Source organism: Corvus cornix, chromosome 24 (assembly GCF_000738735.6).
Source record: "Corvus cornix cornix isolate S_Up_H32 chromosome 24, ASM73873v5, whole genome shotgun sequence".
Classification (NCBI taxonomy): Eukaryota; Metazoa; Chordata; class Aves; order Passeriformes; family Corvidae; genus Corvus; species Corvus cornix.
This window is the reverse complement of record NC_046353.1, coordinates 4,223,702-4,246,677: the sequence shown is the minus strand read 5'-3', so window position 1 is coordinate 4,246,677 and position 22,976 is coordinate 4,223,702. Positions and strand designations below refer to the sequence as shown.

At 52.6% G+C, this 22,976-nt stretch overlaps 1 protein-coding gene across 4 annotated transcripts in view; it reads right to left on the bottom strand.

The window, feature by feature from the left end:
• Positions 1-22,976, bottom strand: part of OPCML (opioid binding protein/cell adhesion molecule like) — a 294,578-nt gene that overhangs the window by 12,896 nt on the left and 258,706 nt on the right. For 2 of the 4 annotated variants that reach the window (XM_039564746.1, XM_039564745.1), the window contains 5 exons: positions 10,505-10,737; positions 1,207-1,332; positions 781-915; positions 583-703; positions 6-157 (listed from right to left, as the gene is read on the bottom strand). In XM_039564746.1, the coding sequence (XP_039420680.1) occupies positions 6-157; positions 583-703; positions 781-915; positions 1,207-1,332; positions 10,505-10,737 (767 nt within the window). Of the gene's footprint in view, positions 1-5; positions 158-582; positions 704-780; positions 928-1,206; positions 1,333-10,504; positions 10,738-22,976 lie in introns of all 4 variants that reach the window. The other 2 variants (XM_039564747.1, XM_039564744.1) reach the window with 1 other exon arrangement.

Sequence of the window (22,976 nt, the reverse complement as noted above, 5' to 3'; positions counted from 1 at the left end):
CCTACCATAGAGGATGATGCTGGCGTTGGTGTTGCCCAGCTTGTTCGTGGCCATGCACGTGTAGTTGCCGTAGTCCTTCTCCGAGACGTTGAAGAAGGTCAGCGTGGACAGGCGGCCCTTGCTCTCGATCCGCACACCCTCCAGCCCATTCGCTAACCTGTGGAGAAATGCGGGTAGCGGTGCTGGGAGAACAGGGCTGGGGCTCTGGGATGTATCTTGTCCCTCCGTCCCTGAGCACTCCTTTGCTCCACACCAGCCAACACCAGTATACACCCTCATGTTCCCCCACTGGACTTGCGCATCCCAGTTTTGAAGACAAACTCTTCATCCCATTCTCCATCCCATAACCCAGCCTGATCCACATGTCCCACAGCCACCACCCCCGGGAGAAAAAACTCTGGGATTTCCTCAGCCCTTAGTTGAGCACCCACCAAAAGGAGTTCTTAGCCCTTAGTTGAGCACCCACCAAAAGCCTTCTTCCACATAATACCCTCAGGCACTGTCACCCCCCCTCTGCCTCCTCACCTCGTCACCCCAAGGCTGTGGTTGCCCCCATCCTCCACCGCCTCTGCAGCCCCTCACCTGGTGTCCTCCTTGAACCACTGAAACTCTGCCACGGGGACGGCCGAAGCCTCGCACTGCAGGATGCCCTTCTGGCCCACCGAGGCGCCCGTGTTCTTGGCGTTGGAGATGAATGGCGGGTCTGTGGAGACGTTGTGCTGTGTCACACTGGGCCCTGTGCAGCCACCCCAGCACCATTCCCCCATCCCTTGCACTCACAGTTGACAGTAACTTTGACTTTCCGCACGTCCGGGACGGCCACGTCGTTGACGGCGCTGCACTCGTACTCCCCGGACTGCTCCCGTGTGATGCCTGTGATCTCCAGGTACTCGTCCTCACTCACAAAGGTCTGCCCTGGGGGATGTACTGAACGTGTGGTACCGTCACCCATGGACACCCACACCAGGAACTCCCCCGTGCCCCTGCCCTGACGCGTCTGACATATCTTCCACCCAGGAAGCTTGAGACAGCCCTTGACAAGCATCCTCAGCCCTGTCCCAGGGCACACCAACAGGTCAGCACCCCTGACTGTGAGTCACCTTAATGCCACCCTGACTGCCTCTAGGGGGACATCCATCCATCCCATACAGGCCAGGACAACCCCTCCTCAGACCCAGGAGGTTCATCCACCAAGCAAAGGCTCACCTTTCCCGGAGAGGTGCCGCCACGTGACGGTGGGCTCCGGTCTCCCAAAGGCCAGGCACATGAGGGTCACGCTGCTGCCCTCGTTCACGGTGATGTCCGACGAGATGTTGACAATCTGGGGGGGCACTACAAGACATAAAGGCCACCAAAGACACCATCAACACACCAGCTTGCCAGGCCCTACTGGGAGGCCCCAGCCATGAGACTTGTCGCATCATGTGACGCTGGTGTCCACTCCATTGCCCTGTCCAGTCACCAATTCCGTGTCTCCAAACCAGTATCTTGGACTGGAGCCAACCATGGATACGGGGCATGGAGGGGTCCACTCACTGTGCCAGCCCCTGCTCCGTGGCCAAGACCCCGATAACCAGCTCTCGTTATGGCCTGCGACAAGGCTCATATTTTAGCATATTTATTAAAGCTGTTTAAATTACCGAGCGTCTGCTCCTTCAATACTGGCCAGGGTGATTTATATTACTCTATCCCCAGATACTCCATCTAATAAATAACTTGGCAATCTCTGTACCCATAAATATCCCCAGCCACGGCAAAAAGCAATTAAAGCTCGCTTGCCAATGCCGCTTCCTGGCGCTCTGGGCTGTCGGACATAAGCCCCTAAAGGGTCTGCGCCCTAGGGAGTAGATGAGGCTGTATTTAACAACCCTCCCCAAACAAAACACCAACCTACAATGCCAGAAAGGATGCCCTGTGCCCCCTCCCCAAGCACACAACATGCTGAGACTTCAGGTCAAGTGGCATCAGATGCCCAATACTTGTACCCAGGGCTCTCCCACAGTGCTGGGATTCAAGGATAATCACCTGAAAACCACAGTGGCCAACACCAGCACTGCCTGCAAGGGAAAGTGTGGCTGCCTGGCTCTGCTCACACCCCCGAGGAAGCTCTTCTCACACCCCCAGGGAGGTTCTCCTCCCTGCTGGCGCGGCAGAGGCGGCACAGCAGGATGGAGCCATGGCAAAGATGCGGCGCGGGCTCTGCAGCCCTATGGGTTCTGCAAAGCAGTAAATTTCCCAGCAACTTGACACATTAATATAGAAGTACAGTCTGTTATAGCAGGGGGAGATTGTCTGAGTCCTTCAGGGGAAAGCAGCAATCCAAAAATGAAAAGTGTGTGCCGGCAACTGCTAGAAAATGTAGTTAACGCTCGGAGCAGAGCCGGCCAACTCCGACAGAGCAGCCACAATGAGCTGCAGGAAGGCTGCGAATGGCCCTTCCTCACTCAGACAAGATGACACCAACCCCTATTACCAGAATCCTTGCACCTCTCCCCTCCAATAACAGCACCTCAAACTGGTACCAGGAACATCTGAAAACTACTGGAACATCCAGGACAAGGCTTCCCACAGCTGGGCATTGTTCATCTGCTCATGAGCTTGCAAACCAGCCCTCCTCGTGAGCAGCTTTGGTCTGAGATGACAGCAGCATCATTAGTGGATGCTGAGACCTTGGGATGCCACCCCTGCTCCAGATGGCAGGCTGTCTCCTCCTTGCGTGCTCTTGCCTACAGGTGCTGTGGAGCTGGACTAGAGCAATGGCATGTGATGCAGAGCATCAGCAGAATTATGGTCGTAGTTCTATCTTCACCCTCCCAGCCACCTCCAGTTCAAGGCTGACATCCCTTTCCTGTCCCCTGAGTCCCAAACCACAAGTACAAATTGAGATGCAGAAACTGGTGCTCTGCGCACAGATGTGAGCCTGTCCCTCTCCTGGGCACAGAAATACTTCCATTCCAGTGGAAAAAATTACCACTACCCATAACCACTACAGCCCCAGTGCTCCCATTCGGAAAACCCCAAGCCACACAAAACCACACATCAGCCTGAAAGCCCTTCCCTTAGCAAAGGATGCTGACACAGACATGCCAGCAGGTCTCACAGTGAGGAACTGCATTTCCCGAACATCCAGAGGCCAGGGAAGCACGGCTGTGCTTCCACTGCCTGCCCTAATCCAATCAGGGATGTCCCTGTGAGCTGGCAGGGCAGTGGAGGGACACCCATGGACAGCACAGGGACCCCACTGGGCAGCTCGATACCCGTGACTGCGATCGTTGCCTACGAGGTTACCAGGACTTGGAGAAGGACATCGAAGGACCTTGATTACATTTTTATAGATCCCACTGACTGGGCTGTCAAGGATGGCGTCTCAAGGACACACTGGCTTTGCCATGGGAGGATTTAATCCTATGGGAGGAGTGGGTGGAAACTGGGGCCGCTTAGGGATGCAGGAAGGGCGAGTTTGGTGACAAACATGACTGTGTGGATAAAACCAATCTGCAGCCACGCCCTGTCAATATCATGGGACAGGGATGGCCAAGGCATGGCTGCCCTGACAAGGACAACCCACCAAAGCTGCCGTGTCTCAAGGTGGTGACAGCTTGGGATCAGTGCTGGGCGTGGAGTCCAAAGGCTCTCCCATGCCCCATAGATCCCTCTTGGCCCCCCCTCCAAGGTCAGGCAGCCCTGCTAATGCCTTGTGGCCCTCCAGCATGACTGCAGGTGTTGTTCCTAGTCCTTTACCTGGTGACAGCATCCTTTCCCTGAATTACCTCTGGTTCTCTACAGTTCTCTCCCTCTGCCCTACACAGCTGCAGTCAGAAAAATAGGGCAGAACACCATCTCTATCCCCTTTTATCCATAGTCCTTCCTCGTAGAAGTCTACAACTACAAGCAAATTGAATACAGAATAAATCCTGGGGAAGCGATGAGCGCTGCGGTCTCACCGGAGCGATGAGCAGCACACAGAAGATTTCGTCAACCCTGCGTAATATTAATCACAGGGAAGTTAATGCATAAGGTTTGGTAAGCCAAAAAATACATTTGCACTGTAATTTCTTGTTTGTTCGGAAAGCTGGCGAGAGAAATTGAATGTGAAAGCGATGCCACTAAATTCAATAACAATAAGCCTGTGATTTATCTCCTTCCTTTACCACTCGAGACCTGAACTGCCTGATGAGCCCATCCACGCTCTCCGTGGGGTCTGGGCTCATGCCAGTGTCTGCCACCACCCATGGGAACTGTGAGGTGCCATCCCTGCCCTCCCTTCCCAGACTGGGCCCTGTGGGGCTGGCCGTGGATCACACCTTGGTGACGCTACTGTGTTCTGTGATGCTACGTGCAATACTCGGGGTATCTGTGGGACTCTCCCCAGTATGCTCCATCCCGCCATCTGCTCTGGGCACCAGTGATGGCTTTGCACTTGTTGTCCCATCTGGGGACAAAAGCAAAGGGAAAGCTCGAACCTGGTGAGCCACTACTGGACACTCAAGCGTGAGGAGGGATGGTCACTGCCGGTGGGGACGCCCCTTCCCTACTAAACCATGCGGGAAGAAACAGCACCTCGGGAATCGATGCGTGATCAGTGACTACACACACCGCTGACGCACATGACCGCGTGCAGGCTGACTCATCCCCCGGCCGCTCCAGAGCGCCGATCCCTACCGGAGGCACTCGCTGCCATGGCCCTGGATTATTTTTAGCTGCCAGATCATTACTGCTGCACGCCTCGGAGCAGAGAGCCTGCATGAGCACTGCAGCTGACACATGCAACTGATGTCCCTCCTCCACATCATTAGCTCCTAATCCATTAAAAGAGACCTCTTCCTACACTGCTGGTAAGGGGAGATGACGGATGGATACCTCTGGGCTCCTCAAACCGCCAGGCAACAGCCACTTGCCCACCTTGACTTGGGGGACAGGTCCCCATAGGGACAGTAGAGAGGGACAGCTCATCTTCAGAGTTCTGAAGCCTCCCTGGACACCGTCACACCTACAGAACGTTGTGGTGGTGCTCTAGCACCTTGCTTTCCATCCCCTCTCACACACCTCCAATTTTGGGGAGGTGCAGTGTTCATGCAGCTCCCTCAGCTCTCCAGCTGCAGTGTCCAGCTGTGTCCTATGACAGGTGATGCTGTCACCGGCAGGGAGGGGGACTGTCACCCTAGCAGGGGTTGGATGCCTGCAGGAGATGACACTGCCTCCCTTCACAGCACCCCAGCTGCCTATAGCCCCAGGCATCTCCAGCTCTGCACAAGCCTCCCCGGCACAGGCAGGATGGGGCTGTCAGAGGTGTCACCGTGCAAGGTCTCATTAGCGTACAGAAAGTCAGCACAAAGGAGGCAAATATGCTGAAAGCTCACATTTTGCCTGTGCTTTCCATCTCCTTTGCTGATGAGAAGCACAGCGGGGTGGCACCGGGGCCTCCTCCAGTCCGTGTGTGTCTGCTGAAGGCACCAGCAATACGAGACCTTCCCTAGAACAGCTCCTGTTTGGGGCTGATGTCCTTAAACAGGGCCCCTGAGAGCCAGCTCCTGGCTGGCAGATGGAAATGGATGTTTTCCCTCTCTCCAGCTCACTGCTTTTGGGGTGCAGGAGACACCTGCAAGGACACACAGAGTAACCCAGTGCAAATGCACCTCAGTGTTCCCACGGGGGAGGTGACTGCGGCAATGAGGTGACATCGGTGGCTTCTCAGCAACGATGACGATCATCTCTGATCTAACCTTCCTGGTGGCAGCCCAGTCTGAGAGGCTCATCAGAGGTGATTTTATTGAGATAATGGATTAAACACTTCTAAAAGCTACAGTTCGGTCTACAAAATGATTTTTGTCAAATTTCCCTGCTCAGCGAGCGGCGTGTCATGGCCTCACTTTTTCTACAGGCACTGCATTTTGGGAATATTTTCCCTTTCCTTTTGCTGTGTCTTGAACACCCTCTTTTCACAGCCTTCCCCCAGTAAAACACTCTCTGTGGCATCCTTTTATGGGATGGAACACGTCAAAAATGAAATAGAGGCACCGAGCACCCTTTGCCAGGCGGACTCACCCGACTGCTCGCAGCGCATCCTTTTCCTCCAAGTTTTCACACTGAGACAGGGAAAGCAATAAAAACCGAAACTCACAGTGTTATACCTACTGTGTAACCACCTGTCAGTAAATTTATGAACAATTAGGAAGTGAGAGTGCTTCCCAGGGAGCTATTTGTGCGCAAGCTAAAACGTTCTTTCTGTTTGGAAGTATAATGGGGAAACAACTTCGCCAGTTCTTCCTCCTCTTCCCCAGTTTTGTTTTTTTGCAGTAATTAATCATCTGATGCTGCTGGTCCCTGTGGCACATCCTGATGGCTCCTTTTCACCAGTTTCAAGCAGCTTTGAGAATGGGAGCCTGAGGATGCTGTCTGAGTGTACCCCATCCTGTCCCTTTCCCGTTTTCCCATCCGGATTTCGGGGCAGCACATCATGGCAGGCACTTTAGGGACAGCGGTTGCTCCTGTCTGGGCGGTGTGTGCTGTTTTCTGCCTGCCAGTCCAACTCTTCCTCCTTCCAGGCCTTCCTCCTCTCCCTGCCCTCACTCCTTCATTGCTCTTTCATTTCTCCCCTTTGCTGCCTCCTGCCCTTTTGATGCTCTGGTGCTTTTCTGTGTGCGCACATTTCCTTCTCTCTTTCCTTTGTTTCAGGGTCTCTGGGCTTTTCTTCTCATCCTTTTTTTTTGTTTTTATTCCCCTTCCAGTTGCTTCCTTCTTCAATCTTTGCTATTCCTTCCAGATTTTCGATGGGCTGCTTTGGCTTTGAATTCACTGCCACATTGCCCCTGCATCGCCTACATTTGGCCATTTTCACTCTCCTGCCCATCCTCTGCCTCTTCAGGGAGAAAGGAAGGTTGAGATAGGGGCCTGGTTGCTCCTTTTCATCCAGTCTTTTCCCTTTTAAGAAAAAGATCTCAATGGGGATGGCTTGTGGGGGAGGGGTGGCCATTTGAAAGCCTTAAGGAGCCAGTTGTTATCACGAGGGAAAAATAAAAGACTCTGGTTTTGAAACACTCACTGAGAAGCTAGGTCTGCTTTGAGAGGCAGTGGGTGAGACACAGGACCAGCTCCAGGACAGCATCCTTAGGTGCATTTGAATAACACACCACGCAACAACACCCTGTAAATGAAGGCCATGGTCCTTCCAAACCTGGACAAGGAAAGCAGCGAACACCAAGATGGGAAATGGATTGTGCCAACCAGAAACAACAGTAACAATGCCAACCGCTGGGACAGGCTTCAGTGAAAATCTGTGGCGAGTAGGATTAGGCAGTACAGGGAAGGGTCCTCTAAATGAATCAGAAACAGAGGACACCTGAGGAATACCAAATCCATCTGTTAGGTAAGGATGGCCCAGTACCAAGGTTTACCACCAAAATCTCCACCAGATGGGATCCCAAGCTCACAGCCTCCACCAAAACACTGACCCTGAGCTCCATGTTTCAGACTGAAGTACACCCTGAAGCAGCCCAAGCCATGAAGGCAGGGCTGCATCCTGCCTACAGTCTAACACACTCCTCACACCAAAACCATCCTGCAGCACGATGCCATTAAGGTCTCCCAGCTCCTCCTTGCAAGCCTGCACCTCCCAGGAGCTCTCGCTCCCTCTCCCCCTTTTGAGAAGTGGCCTTCACAGTGCTCACCCCAGAGAGGCAGGAGGGCTCACCAAGGTCCACCCCCCTTCAGCTCCACTCCAGCCTTTATGACAAGAGGAGGATGAGGTGGTTCATCTCCTACTTATATGAGCTTAAATGCCTGTTCTCTCTGCATCCCGAATTCTCCCCAGAACACACCAGCGTGCCAAAAGCATCATGCATGTCTCTGAAAGCATCCATCCCTTCATCACGAGGCAGCTCCTGACAAAAAGAGGAAAAGGGAGACAAAAAAAACCCTCTGGCTTCCTGCCATCTACGCTCTTATAAACCCTGTTAACAGCTCTTGCAATGAACCAATGCAAGAGACATATTAATAGTGCTACTAAGAGACACATTTACTGTTGACGGCGATTCCCTGGCAGATTTATTGCTGGGTTGCTGGGAGGGAAGGCCAGGCCCTGCAGTAGCACAATTAAAACCCAAATGAACACGGGAACAAAGAATCAATACTCTCTCCGGCCAACTTATAGTTTTGCAAAATACAAATAGAAATTAATTGACTTGAATATAGCTGCTAACTGGTCATTACTGCTTGTTTGTCATCCCGCTGGCACAGTGAGGGCAACAAACAGAGGACAGACCTAAACTTCATTTCCGAGGCCAGAAACAGGGCTTTGCTCCCATCCCTGTAAAGTGTGTGCTCTGCTTGCAGTAAGAGCCAGAACAAAATCCATCTTTGGAAAATCCCTCCTTTCCTTTCAGCTCTGAGCTAAGGACTGTGATTCACCACCACAGAAACCACAATTTAGCCACCAAGGAACTGCAGTGGAGCTGAATGGTAGAATGGCTTGGGTTAGAAGTGACCTTAAAGCTCATCTTGTTCCAACACCCTGCCATGGGCAGGGACACCTTCCACTAGGCCAGGTTGCTCCAAACCCTATCCAACCTGACCTTGAACACTTCCAGGGATGAGGCATCCACATCTTCTCTGGGCACCCTGTGCCAGGCCCTCAGCACCCTCACAGGGAGGAATTTCTTCTTTACATCAAGCCTAAATTTCCCCTTTCAGTTTGAACCCATTACTCCTTTTAACTACAGCTCCTGATGAAGGGTCCTTCTCCGACTTCCTTTTAGGCTCCTTCAGATACTGGAAGGCTCCATACAACCTTCTCTTCCTCAGGCTGGACCAGGAACAGAGCACAGGAGGATTTGCCTCTCTCATCACCACCATCAAAGGCACCTACAGATGGATTTTCTCAGCAACCCAGCTTAGGCAAACCGTGTGGTTTGAGCTGAACAGATTGGAAGGGAAGTACAGACTCTGCTCAGCACAGACCACTTGACCTGTGCCTGCACCCCCAGTTCCTCTCAGGCTTCCCTCCAGCTGTGGAGAAGCGACACTGCTGAGAACCAGAGTCATCGCTGCGGTGGGAGCAATTCAACAGGACTTGTTCACACCAGGAAAAAAACTTTCCCCAGCACAGTTAGGAATGCCTCACCACCGGACAGTCACTCTGGACACAAACTCTCTCTCACCTTCACCTGCCCAAGCCTGGCAAGTGCCTGCATCACCCTGAAAAAGGGGTGAGGGCGGCGGGTGCTGAGCATCGCCGTCATTCACCTGACTTCATTAGGTGCAAAGCACTCAGATACTTCACCGGTGTTGACTGGATGGATTAGCACGATTAGAGAGCAGACAGGATAAACAGATTAAAGCTCACAGATGGACAGCTCGCATACAACTCAAAAGGGGGAGAGGGACAGCTCCGAAAAAGGGGATGGAGGGATGCTTCCAGTGATCTCCACTCCCCTCTTCCCGAGGTGAACACTCCCCTTCTTCCCCACAGCCTGGTGCACACAATCCAAGGTTTCCCAACACACTCCCACAGCCACCAGGCAGGAAAACCTGTTGGATAGGTGACCACAATCAACCCCTGCCTCCTGCCAATGAGAAGGGTACATAAATACATGCATAACTCTGTTGGGGGCTTCTCGGAGACATGGCGAGGCTGAGAAAGTTTTCAGATTTGCTCATTGCAAAATCAATACCCATCAGCTGTTTGAAATTAAAGGAAAGATTAGGTCCTGGTTTTATACACGCTTTATTGTATTCCGAGAGCTTTCTACTCAGCCAAATAAATCTTCTTTAAGAGGATTAGGAAACTTTCATTATCTTTATCTAACCTGAACTAACACTAACTCTGAAAAATTAATCTAGAGACCGGACAAAAGCCAGTAGCTGGTGCAAAGCCACAAGAATCTGGAGGCAGCATCTATCTGAGTGCTACTGGCCCCTCTGATCTGCCAGCACCTGCACCCCCTCATCAGAACATCCTCAAGATGCTGCTTTGCAACCCAACAGCATCTGCTATATTGATACACTTGCCTGTGAAGCCCGGTGCCAAAAGTCCTTCATGGCCACACAGTGACTTTGACCTCTCCCCCAAAACCATGGACCCTGTGCTGTTGGGATCTGCTTCTCCTCTGTGCCTGGCAGCATGCTGCTTTTGGCTCTTCTGAAGAACATTCCTAACAAACCCCTGACGGACCAAGCTGAGCAACATGGTTCCAAGCTGTGGAGACAGGTCCAGTTCACAGCAGGGACAGGCAAAGGGGGAATAAGGAAGAGATCAGCAGCCCCACTGTCAGTTCTCAGGTGTCCTCTGCCCCATGTGATGACTGTACAGCACAGTGAGGCTGAGACAATGCCCGTTCATCTCCTCCCTGGCATGGTGGGCACTTGTCCACACCATGCCCTGCAATGCCTGAAGCAACTAATGCTGGCTCCAACTCCACTACCAAGAGGGTCTCCAAACCCTTCCCAAGTCCAGGCAGCCTTCCAGATCAAACCATCCAGCAACAGCACGAGGCACGTTCAGACCTACCTTGCACAATGAGATGGACGCGTGAGGTCTTGGGGTGATTGTCTGTCTGCACGGAGCAGGTGTAGGGGCCCTCATCATATATGTCCACGTTGTGTATCTTGATGCTGTACTGGGTTTTGGTGTTGGACAGGATGACCACGCGGTTGTCTATAGACCACTTGTCATTGCCGGCATACAGGATGGTGCTGCGGTTCAGCCACGCTACCCGCGTGACCCGGTCATCCACAGTACACCTGGAGGGGACACACAGAGGGTCAAACACCTGGAATGGGACACACAGAGAGCATCCTGGGTCCCAAAAGGGGATGGGAGCAGGATGGGAGTGTGGCTGCCCAACACTGCCAGCATGGAGATGGTGCTGTGCTTCCCTGTTTCCACATCCCCCCATCACGTGAGATTTCATACAGTGGGTTCTCCTGAAATAAAACCTCTCTTTTCCTTTTACACACAGCTGGGGAGCCACAGACAAAATTCCCATTGTTTGACTCTGCGAGCCAGCCAGACCATCTCTATCACCCTTCTCACGCACCTCCACAGCCCCCCTCGCCTTCGCTGTGCACTGAGAATTCCAGATGAAGCTGTAAAATGTGCTGACAGTTCAGCTTGTCTGTACAGCCCTCAAGCCATCCCCGGGGTGATAAACACCCCCACTGCCAGGGACAGGGGCCATGGCACATGCACGGGGAGAGGGGAAGAAGAGAAACAGCTGGAGACGGCCAAGCCAGCACACGGGGAAGGCAAGGGAACATTTGGATAAGCAGCTGTAAATCCTACAAGTGCCTTGAAAACACAACGCGGTCGTTTCCATTATTTATTTCCTGCCTGGCTCCCACCCTCCCCGCTCTGAGACACGCAGGAGCTCAGCAGCTCCGGTCCACGGCGCTGAGTTACACTTGGCAAAGAATGGGATGGGGGGGAAGGGAATTAAAATGTTCCTGGAAAACATGGCTTTTTCATTCTGCTTGATAGCTTCTTCTCCATCTATTTACTTGTGGCCTTCTCTGCTGCCACCATGGCATCTGCAGCAAAAGCTCTGAGTGTTTGGTTAAATTAAGAGCCCAGTATCTCTTGGGAGTTCCACCTTTGCCACCTGAGGACCAGGCTAGGGAAGCTTTTACTTGGCATGAAAAAAATAACGGGAAAATCAAGCTAGACGTGAGCTAGTGCTGGCAGTGGCAGAGCTGCCACAGCTTTGTGCAGCCAGGACTGTAGGAAAAGGCACCTACAGTCAATCAAGAAACTTGTGCGAGTCCCTCTCCACATGCCTGTAAATTCAGACAGGGGCTGGGAGGCTGTTCCTGTCCTCATCCCCATCACAGCACCTCTCCTGCCCAGGCTCCGGGGGTGTTATATGCCTCCCTTGCTGAGATTGCAGAGCGTCACCTCGATCGAGATTATTAATCGGGCGCAGGGAAGGGGCGATACTTGGCATGTTTGAGGGTCCCCCCGGGTGCTCGGTTCAGAGGAACGTGCCATATATTCTCCTGCAAACAAGTAATTTTCCCCTTGCAGGAGCTGTACGTCTCTGCCAGCCACATCACGTACGGACGCTGGGAAAGACGGATGGCCCTCCACGCCCGCCGCGGCACTGCCAGCACGCCGGGAGCCTGCTCGGTGTCAGACATGCCCCGGCGCCAGCTCGGCTCTGCCGGACCAAGGCAGCCTTGTGCCGGCAGACGGCATCGTCCTTGTCGGGAAGCCAAGCCCTCTCTTCCTTCAAATTAACTGGGGGAGAGCTAAGCACAGCCGAGTTAAGTTCGGCCCTGGGGGATTCCAGTCTAGTGGACTATTACTGCTGTCTCACTTCATTATAATGAATAATAAAGAGATACTTACACACGGCTTCTGTAAATTATTCATTGCGTGCACTGAAAAATCAGGGCAGCAATATGTAAAACAGACAACTTGCATGTCTGCGCTCATATAAATATCCAGACTACAGCCCTGCGAGGCACTCTCGGGTCCCCTCATTAGGGGTGAAGCACAAGGACTCGGGTTTGAAGTGACAGGGGTGAGACGCTCGTGCCACCGCTGAGTACGTTTGGCTGTTGCTGCCCAGCTTCGGCTGGCACATGTGGAATATCCTTCCCAAGGAGGTCTGGGGCCAGTGCAGGATACCTGAGAACTGGGGTGGTTCATTCTGCATTTACAGCTCACATTTACATCTCAGAGCTGCACCCGCACAAGCACTCAGGGATGTCCCAGGTGGACACGCTCACAGGAGGGAGGGCAAGGACAGCATCACCCTCTCTTGTCCGTGGTGCTGGTGACAGGTACTGCCCTCAAAACCACTTGGAACAAGCAGGCAGCAGCAGCTTGGAGATCTCTGTAACAAACCCATGGCAAGAGCAAGGAGGCAAAGGCTCCTCCTTCCCATCCCTCCAGCTCACTCTTCAGTTGCTGCCACTCAACAGCTAATTTAGGACCAAGTGCCTTCGGCTTTGTGCAGCATCATGCTCCTATCCACCGGAGCCCAGACTATCCCCTGCAGCTACAGATGACCAGACAACCCTCCTGCAAAAAACCAGCCCTCCTGCACCTCCTGGGAATGTGTCAGAACCACCACCAGCAGAAAAGCCCATCCACCAGCTGGCACAGAACACATGGCATTCCTGGGGGCACCTTCTCTGCTGATCTCACCTTCCCACTGCCAGTTTTCCCATGCCCTGGCAATTGGCACTACAAAGAGAATACCGACAGATACCCTGGCACAAGGAGCACCTCATCAGCTTCTTTACCTGTCTGGGAAAGCGATCTCCATTAGCTGCTAAGCTGACGGCGCTCACTTGTCTGCTGAGCTGTCTTTGCTCCCCATTTCCAATTGACCAGGATTATGATAATGTCTCCAGTAAGCAAACAGGTAAAGAGACTTCTGCAAAGTGTTTAGATAAAGCAGACAAGCTCTGACAAAGCTGGATAATAAAGCAGGCCAGGAGGTTTTCCCTTGAAGGGATCTAATTAAAACCAAAGACAAACTCCCATTAACAGTTTCCTGAAGGCACCGTATCCATCTCCAGAAACTGCCTTACGAGTCCAGAAGGGACAAAAGACAATAAAGAACCTGTCACGTGGGAGGGAAATAAACTCATCCTGGCTCTGCTGTTCACCTGGAGAAAGCCCATCAGCAAGGCAGAGGGAATATCTCAAGAATGATATCATCAGCCCGCAGTGCACGTTGCATCCCAGCTACCCCACGCATCCCTTCTTTGTGCAACGTGACCCGTCCCATCAGCTCCTCCATCTCTGCATCCCACTCACACCCTCATTGCCTTTGAGCAGAGACTTTTCACCATCTGCAACCCTTCAGCTGCCTCCAACCACTGTTGCTCTCTGTCAGAGTGGCTGGGGAGCTTTGGATGCTGGGTTTTGCTGGAGCTCCGGCCCCCACAGCACTCACAATGATACATGTGGGCTTTCGAAGGCTTCATCCCCTGAGACCCACATTGATCCCCTCACTCTGCGGGAGGACAAGAGCTGCTGTAGGGATCCCAGCGCTCCACCAGAGACGAGGGTGATGAACCTGAACACGGCAGCATGAGAAGATGCATGAGGGTGGGAGCTGGGGGCACCGATGCTGCGCTGCTTCCCCTCTAATTGCCCCTATTCCTCATTCTTAAATGCTAATTTTGAAGTTTGCCGTGGAATTATTTCACTTAGTGTCAACAATACAGATAACTCCGCTGACGTGCTCTTTGTGTTCACTGGCACACAGTGACCGTCTCCCTCCTCCTGCACCTATTAAGAGACACCCCACATCTCTCCCACAGCAGGCTCCTTCCCAGCCCTATCAATGACACTGACAGTGCCTCTCCTACGTGTGGGATGAGCCGTAACACCCTCCACCTTCATCCCCTGCCACATCACAGACCTCTCCTGCACTGCTGACTTGGCTGAACACGAGGGAGAAGCCTGGGGCTGCCCTCAACACCTTCCCCATGGTGAAGAAAATACTGCGTCCAGGGTCAGCACAAGTTTTCTGGCAGTAATTTGGAGGGATAAATAACACACAAAGAGTTGGAAGCATAAAAGAAGTCTTGCAAAACCCTCTCCATGGGTGCAAAATATTCTGAGGAATGGGAGGCATGGGAGCCCAAAATGTTGATGCACTTCCTGAGACATCCAGGGGACGTGTTTGTACCTGAAGAGCCAAGACCACCGGTCCCTGTCCGTGCTGAGAGGCTGGGGGAATGGATCAACCCAAATTTGTTGTACAAACCCTTTTGGACACATGGTAGGATTTTTGGGGCTGTCCGGTGCAGAGCCAGGACATGGACTTAATGATCCTTGTGTGTCCCTTCCAGCCGAGGATATTTGGTGATTCTAGGATTCAAACTCCTCCTGTTTCCTTGTTCAAACCAACAGTGCTCTACTTTTAAACTCCTCTATGGCCCTTCAACCCCAAATTGCTTCTCTCTCCTGTAGGTAACATGTCTCGTCAGGATGACAAATGGAGATGCCAAAACCAGTTGCAAACTTGCCGGCTGACCCAGATTTCAGTGGCTAAAATAGCTCACCCGGATCGGGAGCGAAGCCCCTCGACAGCGACCGGGTGATGCTTCACCCTGGGAAGCCTCCAACCAAAAATACCTGTCAAAGGGGCAGAATGAACACCCTTGTCTTTGAGAAGAAATTGTTAATCACATTTGCCAGAGATGCCTAATGGGATTTCTCCTTCACTTCCAATATTAGCCCCAGCTCCACAGTTAAGGGGCACCGGATGTTTTTTATTCTGGGAGGCTGGAGCAAAGGCAGAGGAGATTTATTTGTAATCATCGGAAATAAACACATTTCCTCAGAAGTAAACACAAAAGAACAGAACCTGGCTGTGCTCCCACTTCGTTCAAGATACAAATGAGAAGCAGGCCTTCAAAACACAGCAGCTCCTCTAATCCTCTCCCAACAATGTAACCCGCCACATTATCTGCAGGGACAATGGCATCTGCGCTGTGTGACGGCGGGTCTCACACGGCAGTTCCCAAGGGCAGGACTGCCCCACCTGGGCTTCCGTGACTGCCATCCATGTTATTTATTCTGGGGGTGGAGGGCACGAGGCACTTTGTCTTTAGTCATGATCCTGTCCACTGGCACTCTGTCTCCTCTCTGAGGCACCCACAGTGTCCCTTCTCCCCCTCTCTCCCATTCATCCTGGTGCCTGGATGTGGAGTGCACAGCTCCACACCGTTTCCACACCATCCCAGCAGCCTGAGGACAGAGGACACAGCTCCATGCCGTCCCCACACCATCCCAGCACCCCGAGGATGGAGGCACAGGTCCATGCCATCCCCACACCATCCCAGCACCCCAAGGATGGAGGCACAGCTCCACACCATCCCAGCACCCTGAGGATGGAGGGCACAGCTCCATGCCATCCCCACACCATACCAGCACCCCGAGGACAGAGGGCACAGCTCCACGCCATCCCAACACCCTGAGGACAGAGGACACAGCTCCACGCCATCTCCACACCATCCCAGCACCCCGAGGACAGAGGACACAGCTCCACGCCATCTCCACACCATCCCAGCACCCCAAGGACAGAGGACACAGCTCCACGCCATCTCCACACCATCCCAGCACCCCGAGGACAGAGGACACAGCTCCACGCCATCTCCACACCATACCAGCACCCCGAGGACAGAGGACACATCTCCACGCCATCCCAGCACCCTGAGGACAGAGGGCACAGCTCCATGCCATCCCCACACCATCCCAGCACCCCAAGGACAGAGGGCACTCGGGATGCACCATACAGCATCACCCAGCATGGCCAGCTCCCATCCAGCTCTCACCAACCACTCAGCAAGTCCCAATCCATAACCACACCCATGCCCGCTGTGGGAAAACAAGGAGCGTGGGATGTACAAGAGCTTGGCCAGCCTAAACATTTCTTCTTTTCTCCATAACATTCCTCCCTCCCCACCGTACACCACTCAGCCACTGCCTCCTGCAAAGCCACTCGCCACCAGCTCTCACTCTCTGCAAGTTTAATTAATTGCCTGGCCCCATTGCTACTGCTCCAATTCCCCAAGCCCTCCCAGTGCTGTTCAAACACACTCCAGACCACTGGAAAACCTGTTCCCTGCCAACAATCCCCTCCCCAAAGCCCTCTGAGGGCTATGGGACCCTTCTGCCCTCTCCAGAGGCTCGGGGCTTGCCAGGGAGGGTTTGTCCCTGGTGGTTCCCCTGCAGTGGCAGTTTGCCCACCACCAGGCACCAGAATAGAAGCTGCTCCCAGTGAAAAATCAAAGCCCAAATTGATACATTAGACACCGCTAAATATAAAATATCCATCTGCAAAGATAATAAGCCTGTGAGGGCAGAGGCTGTCGAGTTGCTCCATTTCAGATAGTTTAATGGTGTTTTGGTCCATGACTGCAGCTCCCAGACATTAGAATGATAACAAGATGATGAGGAGGGCGGGAGCCGTCTGCGCGAGGCATCAGAAGTCAAGACAACGCTCACTATGCAGTCCCTGAGGGGTCCATGCCACACAAAACACTGTCTGCTCTGCACCCAGCATTCACAGGGCTTTGGGTGGCCTCTGTGACAACCCAGAGCATGCAAAGGCTGAGCCTGGTGCCAGGTTGCTGCCAAGCTTGAGCTGACATTAATTCAGGGAGGGGGGTCTGAGCCCCCTGGAGTCAGGGGTGGACCTGGGACCACTGCAGGAGGCACAGAGTGATCCTAAAGCTGATACAGGCAGAGCTGTGCTGCAGGCAGCTTAGAAAGCAATTGCAATTTGAGGAGGGAAGGGATGCCCAGCAAGGTGAGCTGCTGCATGGTGCCCCCACTGACGGATCACATCTTCTCCCCAAAGCCATTCACGGGATTTTCTGAATTAATGCTCCACATTGAGCAAATCCAGAAACAGTCAGCTCTGTTAAAGCGAGCCAGGCTTTCCCTTCAGTTCGTAAGGCCCTTCTTTCACTCCTCATTGCTTTTACTTCCAGCTTGCAGGGACACATGTCACCCTGACAACATCATCAGCAAGGGGAAGGGGGGCTGGATGAGGTCACGTGCTCAGGTACGCTTCTCTCAGCTCCCACCTGACTTTCCCTTATTTCTGACACAACAAAGCATCAATATCCATGTCCACGTGCCGGGATGCTCCCCCCGCGTGTTAGGGAAGGTCAGAAGGCACCAGCTTAAGCCCCAACAGCCAACAGCTGTTATTAGCTCAGGAGAAATCTTCATAATGAAATATGAGGTGGCAGCAAAAGAAATAAAGCGGGAGGCCTTTGGATAGAGCAAATCAATGGGAATGTTTATAGAGCAGGTGGCATGTAAATGCTTCCATCAGAGTCAGTCGATGCTGGCGGCCACACCTCATCTCCCAAAGACAGAGATGAAAATGAAGGCACCGAGCAGGGGCAGCCAGGCCAGGAAAACCACAGAAATTGGAAGAAGTGCAGCAAAGCACCTTTCCTTGCCCAAAATTGTACCGTCATGGTTACACTCTCTCCCTCACACAGCCAGGCACTGATTTCCAACTTCCTCATGGTCCCTGGGCCATCCCGTGGTTTGAAGAAGGCTGGGACATCTTCCCAGCTCCTCTCCAAAAAAGATGGTCACCATCCAGCAGCGTTTAGCATGAAGGCATCGGTACCTGTCCTAGGAAACACGCACAGAGAGCTGTTTTCTCACCAGCAAAGGCAAATCCCCCTCTCCCTACACCAAGCCCTGCCCCACATCTCAGCAGGGAAAACCCAGGGAGAGACACCTGCCAATGGCATCAGCACCCTTCAAGGTGCTGATTAAGGGACACAATCTGGAGATCCCCCTGCCCTTGGCATGCCGGCATCAGCAGAGCCCCCTGCTCAATCAGCACCCGCACCCTGCCTAAATCAGCACTAATCTCACACAATACAGCACCTGCAACCGGCTGATTTCCAGTGTTCTTCATCAAAAGCAGCAAAGAAAACACTGAGATCATCACTAGCAGAGCTGAGCAGTTGAGAACCTCAAGTCCTCCACGCCTGTGCTGGGATTGTGGGGTTGGGCTTTTTCCTTGTCATTGCTTTTTTTGCCAGGTTTTTTCATTCACCTGCCCAGGCAGGGAGAGAGAGGAATAACTTTGGCTGTCACAGCTGGACACGCAGTTCTGTGGCGGTAATTAGTGCACGGCAACACGGGGCTCCGACCACTCTGATTCAGCCATCCTGAGGGGACTGGTGACCGTCTCCATTTCAGATGGATAAGGGGGACACTTTCAACCCAGGAGGATGCGGCTGTGGCTCTGGCAGCATCCCACAGTTGCAAAAGAAGAAAGGATGCTGGCAGGCTGATTAAAACCTGGACCGCGAGAGAAGCATCTGGAGCAAAATCATTGGACACTTGTCCCTGCATTGCAAGGAGGGAAAATTGGTCTGAAGCCACCCCAGTGCAGGACAGGGGGGCAATGCAGCAAGGGGATGGTGTTATCACCCCAAAAGGGGTTCCTGGGGTTAACAGCAGCAGGTAGGGCCCTTTGGAAGGAAAGCCAGCCATGTCTCCATTGCACGTGGGCCTCACTCTTGGTCGGTCTATCTGGCCACACCACCCTCCCCAAGAGTCAGGGTGGAAAGCAAATCTCTTCTCACATCCTGCTGTTGATTACCACCAAAAATATATTTGTCATGAGATGCCCACCGCTATCTCTGTGGCTCTTAAGGGTAATGGAGAGGTTTCAGTCTTTGGAGGATAAGTCTCAAGCTCTTGGCTGCTTGCCCAGGAGGATTATTTTACATCAGGTTGAGTTCTGTAGTAATTATCTTCAAAACAGCTGGACTGCTGGATAAACTCGCTGTATCTTAATGCACGATACGGGAGCAAACGCAGGGAATTAAACTGCAATTCCAGACAGATCGACGGAAAAACCTCTCGCTAGTGCTTCAGAGGCTGAGGCTCATGGCTCCTCACATGTTAGGGGTGGGGAGGCATTTGCTCATTTGAAATCAATTCCAACTTCCCCAGAGACAGAACAGAGAAGGAAAGAAGATGCTGGATGAAGATGTTTTACACTCAAGCTTTCAGTGGAGAAAAACAGCACCGTTTTTCTGAGCCTCATGGCTGGAAGATGAAGCAGTATTTGATCCTGGCTGGACAGCTTGATGTTCCACACAACCCTGAGACTTCCATAAAAGCTCCAGCTTTCCAAGGTCTTGGCTCCACACTGCGCCACTCACTGCGGTGCCAGCGGGCAAGGAGAGCCAAAGGGGAGATCAGCTCACTCCTTCCACACCCATCCCACCTGGAAGTCACTTCCAGTGCCCAGCCGATCCCATCCCAAGAGGACAAAGACAAACCAACACCCAGACTGCTCCACCAGGATGAATTAAAAGGAAAAAAAATCAGGTACCTTCACAACTGTGCCACCACAAGATATAGGTGCAAAATCCTTGCAGACAGAATTAATAACCTCTAAAAAGAGGGAAATTCTGCCGCTGGAGAGTGAAGCCGTATTTCATGGTGAACACCGTAAAGCGCTCCTGCCAAACACGAGATGTGTAAACGACCTGGGTGAGCCATCAGCTCAGGAATATAATTGCCAATTTGCAGGAATTTCACCAGCAATTAGGCAAAATAAAATAACCCACCAGAGGAAATCCTTTGCTTGCTGCTCCCGCACCTCCCTGACCCATCTGATTTCCACCCACCACTGCTCTGCCGGGATGAGGGTTGGATGCTTCAGGCACTAAGGAGCCAGGTGACAGCTCCATGGAGATGAAGAAGTCATCTCCAGTGCCAGATAAAGAAGTTGTCATCAGTGTGAGATGACAACAGACACTCCTGGGCACAAGCCAGATGAAGACCTGTCCTGTTGGTACCCCCTCTCCGAGCATCCCTGAGAACCAGGAACCTGATCTCGGTAACCCCACGGGGCCGAACAACTGCATGCAATTAGGGGGTTTATTTGTTTGAGTTGCACGTGAATATCCCAAATTACATTATCAGATCATAGTCCTGCTTCTGATTTATTCCTTCTTTGTTCTTCAAGTCTTCGTACATCTAAGCAATTAACCTCTCAAAGAGCTGGAGAACACATAATTATCCTCATTTGTCTAAACGTCACCAAGATGGCTGCCTTTCAATTAACCTTCTGGGAATGGAGGGAAGTTGGAGTGATACAGTGATCATTTCCAACTTCAGCTTAGGCTGCTGCTTTTTTTTTTCCCCTTAAAGTAATTTAATTGAAATATTCAGATGATAAAATATAGCCAGATAACTGTTACTGCAGGTAACGGGATCAAGAGGGGGCTTGCAATCGAAAAAGAAGTCAAACGAGGTACAGTAATATTATACAATACGTGGCACTTCCATCTAAAAATATCAAAGCGCTTTGTGTTTATTAATGAAGGGAGCATTTCGCACTCCCCTGCCAGGCTGAGACTTACATCCCTTCAGTATGTCACTGCTATTGATGGGGAAACTGAGGCAGGGGATGTGCTCTGGCACCTGGACTTTACAGATTCAATCCCTATGCAGCCAGGAGCTTCCCAAGAGCACCTTCTCATGAACCCCTATGAGAAGTTGGCTCCATCGTGAAGTCAGCACGGGAGACGCGGTGGTGGCCGAGCTGCTTTTGCTTTTATTTATTTTAATAACAATAACCCCAGTTCTGCTGAGCTGGTGTCTGCCATGCCAGCGAGCAAGGGAGCCGTTCCCACCCATCGCCTCGCTAATAAATATGCATCATTCCAGCTGGGAAGTGCCAGGTCAAGCTTTGCACCCGCACGAAGCACGACACCAGCATCGTCTGGCACGGGCGAGCAATATTTATACACACCCCTGCTCATAAATACACAGACAAAATAAACAAGCCAGCTCCAAAGTTCAGCGCATCTCCTCCCTGACAAGCGTGGCTCCTCAATTCCCCACGGTGCCACAGCTCCACTCCCGGCGTGAAATTGAGCTCTCCAAAAAGCAATTTGGGCTCCAGCACTGCTCCAAGCCCTGCTTGCTGCCTCCTGCCCCGGCAGCACCGAGGTGGCTGTGGCAGGGCCTGCACTCACCCTCCCTGAAGACTCAGTGGGTTGGGGGAGGCCGGACAGAGCTCCCTCATGAAGGGACACTGAGGCATGATGATGCACAGGACTCATTCCCTGCATCCTTCCCTCCCAGCCTCACGTGCAGATCAGTGTTTCAGCACTCTGCTGATCCGCACAGGCGAGCGGGGAGGAAAGGACGTGGGAATACTGGAGGGTCCCCACTGGGGACACCGCAAACCCGCGTCTCTCCCGGTGCGTTCATGCGGAAACGAGAAGCCAGGGTAACACAACAGCCACCAAGTTTATTCTCGGCACAGGCTGGCGGCAACGTAATTAAAATGCAGGTCGGAGTCAAGGAACCTTCCAATAAATCTTTCCTTTTGGCTCTTTGGCTTGACAGGAAGCCTATACCTGGCGCGGGGAGTACAGACCGAGGGGGAGGCACGGATAAAGGCTCTGCTTTATGGACGGCCATTTTAATGTTTCGTTTGAGTAATGGGCCTTGCAAATTAGCACCCCGGTGGCCTGAAATACATATTTTTCCAAGGACATGCAGACTCCCGATCCAACAGGTGATGTGGGCAAACAAGCCCTGAGGGCAGCTGTGATCTGAGCTCTTTGTGGCTGCAGTCATGTTCTATCCCAGCCAGGATGATGAAGAAGAAAACAGAGAGCTTGGAGGGGGAATCTGGAGGCTGGGGGAGGAAATGGAGCAGAAAACGATCCTGTGTGAGACCAGCGAGGGGCTGATGAGCGGGGCAGTGGCAGGGAGGGCCCGGCAGCCTCTGGAGGGAACTAATGCTGCACTGGCAGAGCACGGCACATCCCAGCCTCTCTTCCTCCAGGGAATCTGGCAAGACATTCCAGGGCACGTCTGTGACATGCGCCTCTCCTTGCACAATCAAAACTATGGATCTCTGGCTCTCGATGCAGCTTGTCTGAGCATCTGGCACTGGGCTGAATACTCAGAAAGGCTGGAGGTGCTGCACTTACACTGGGGAGAAAGGGAATGCCTCGGTTGTGGGGAAATTAAGCTGGCAGCCAGTGGACTACCCAATGGGGCTCCAGCTTCTCCAATGCAAACGTGGCAGGAAAGATGGAACATCCCTGCAATAAGTGGGAGAGGAGAGTCAGGAGAGCAATGGAGAAATATGTGCGGCTGAACACGAGGGGGAGCTCAGGCCAGAGCGTGCAGGGGAGTACAGAGCAGAGAGCAGAGCCTACAGCTCACCCTCTCTCTCTCTCCCTCCTTTTCTGCCTCCTCTCCTTCTTCTACCTCTATCCTTCACACCCCACCATGTACATAATCCGTCTGGCTGTCACCTTCCCACACCAGCACAAGAGGTACTGCGGCTCCATCAAACTTTCAGAGGAAAAAGCTGATTGAGCACCCAGGGGATGTGTCTGAGCTGCCTCAGACAGACGTAAGTGCACAGCATCTTCCCCCCTTGCACGGACCTGCACACGTGGCTGGGCATGCATTCAAATCAGAGCTAAACATGTGC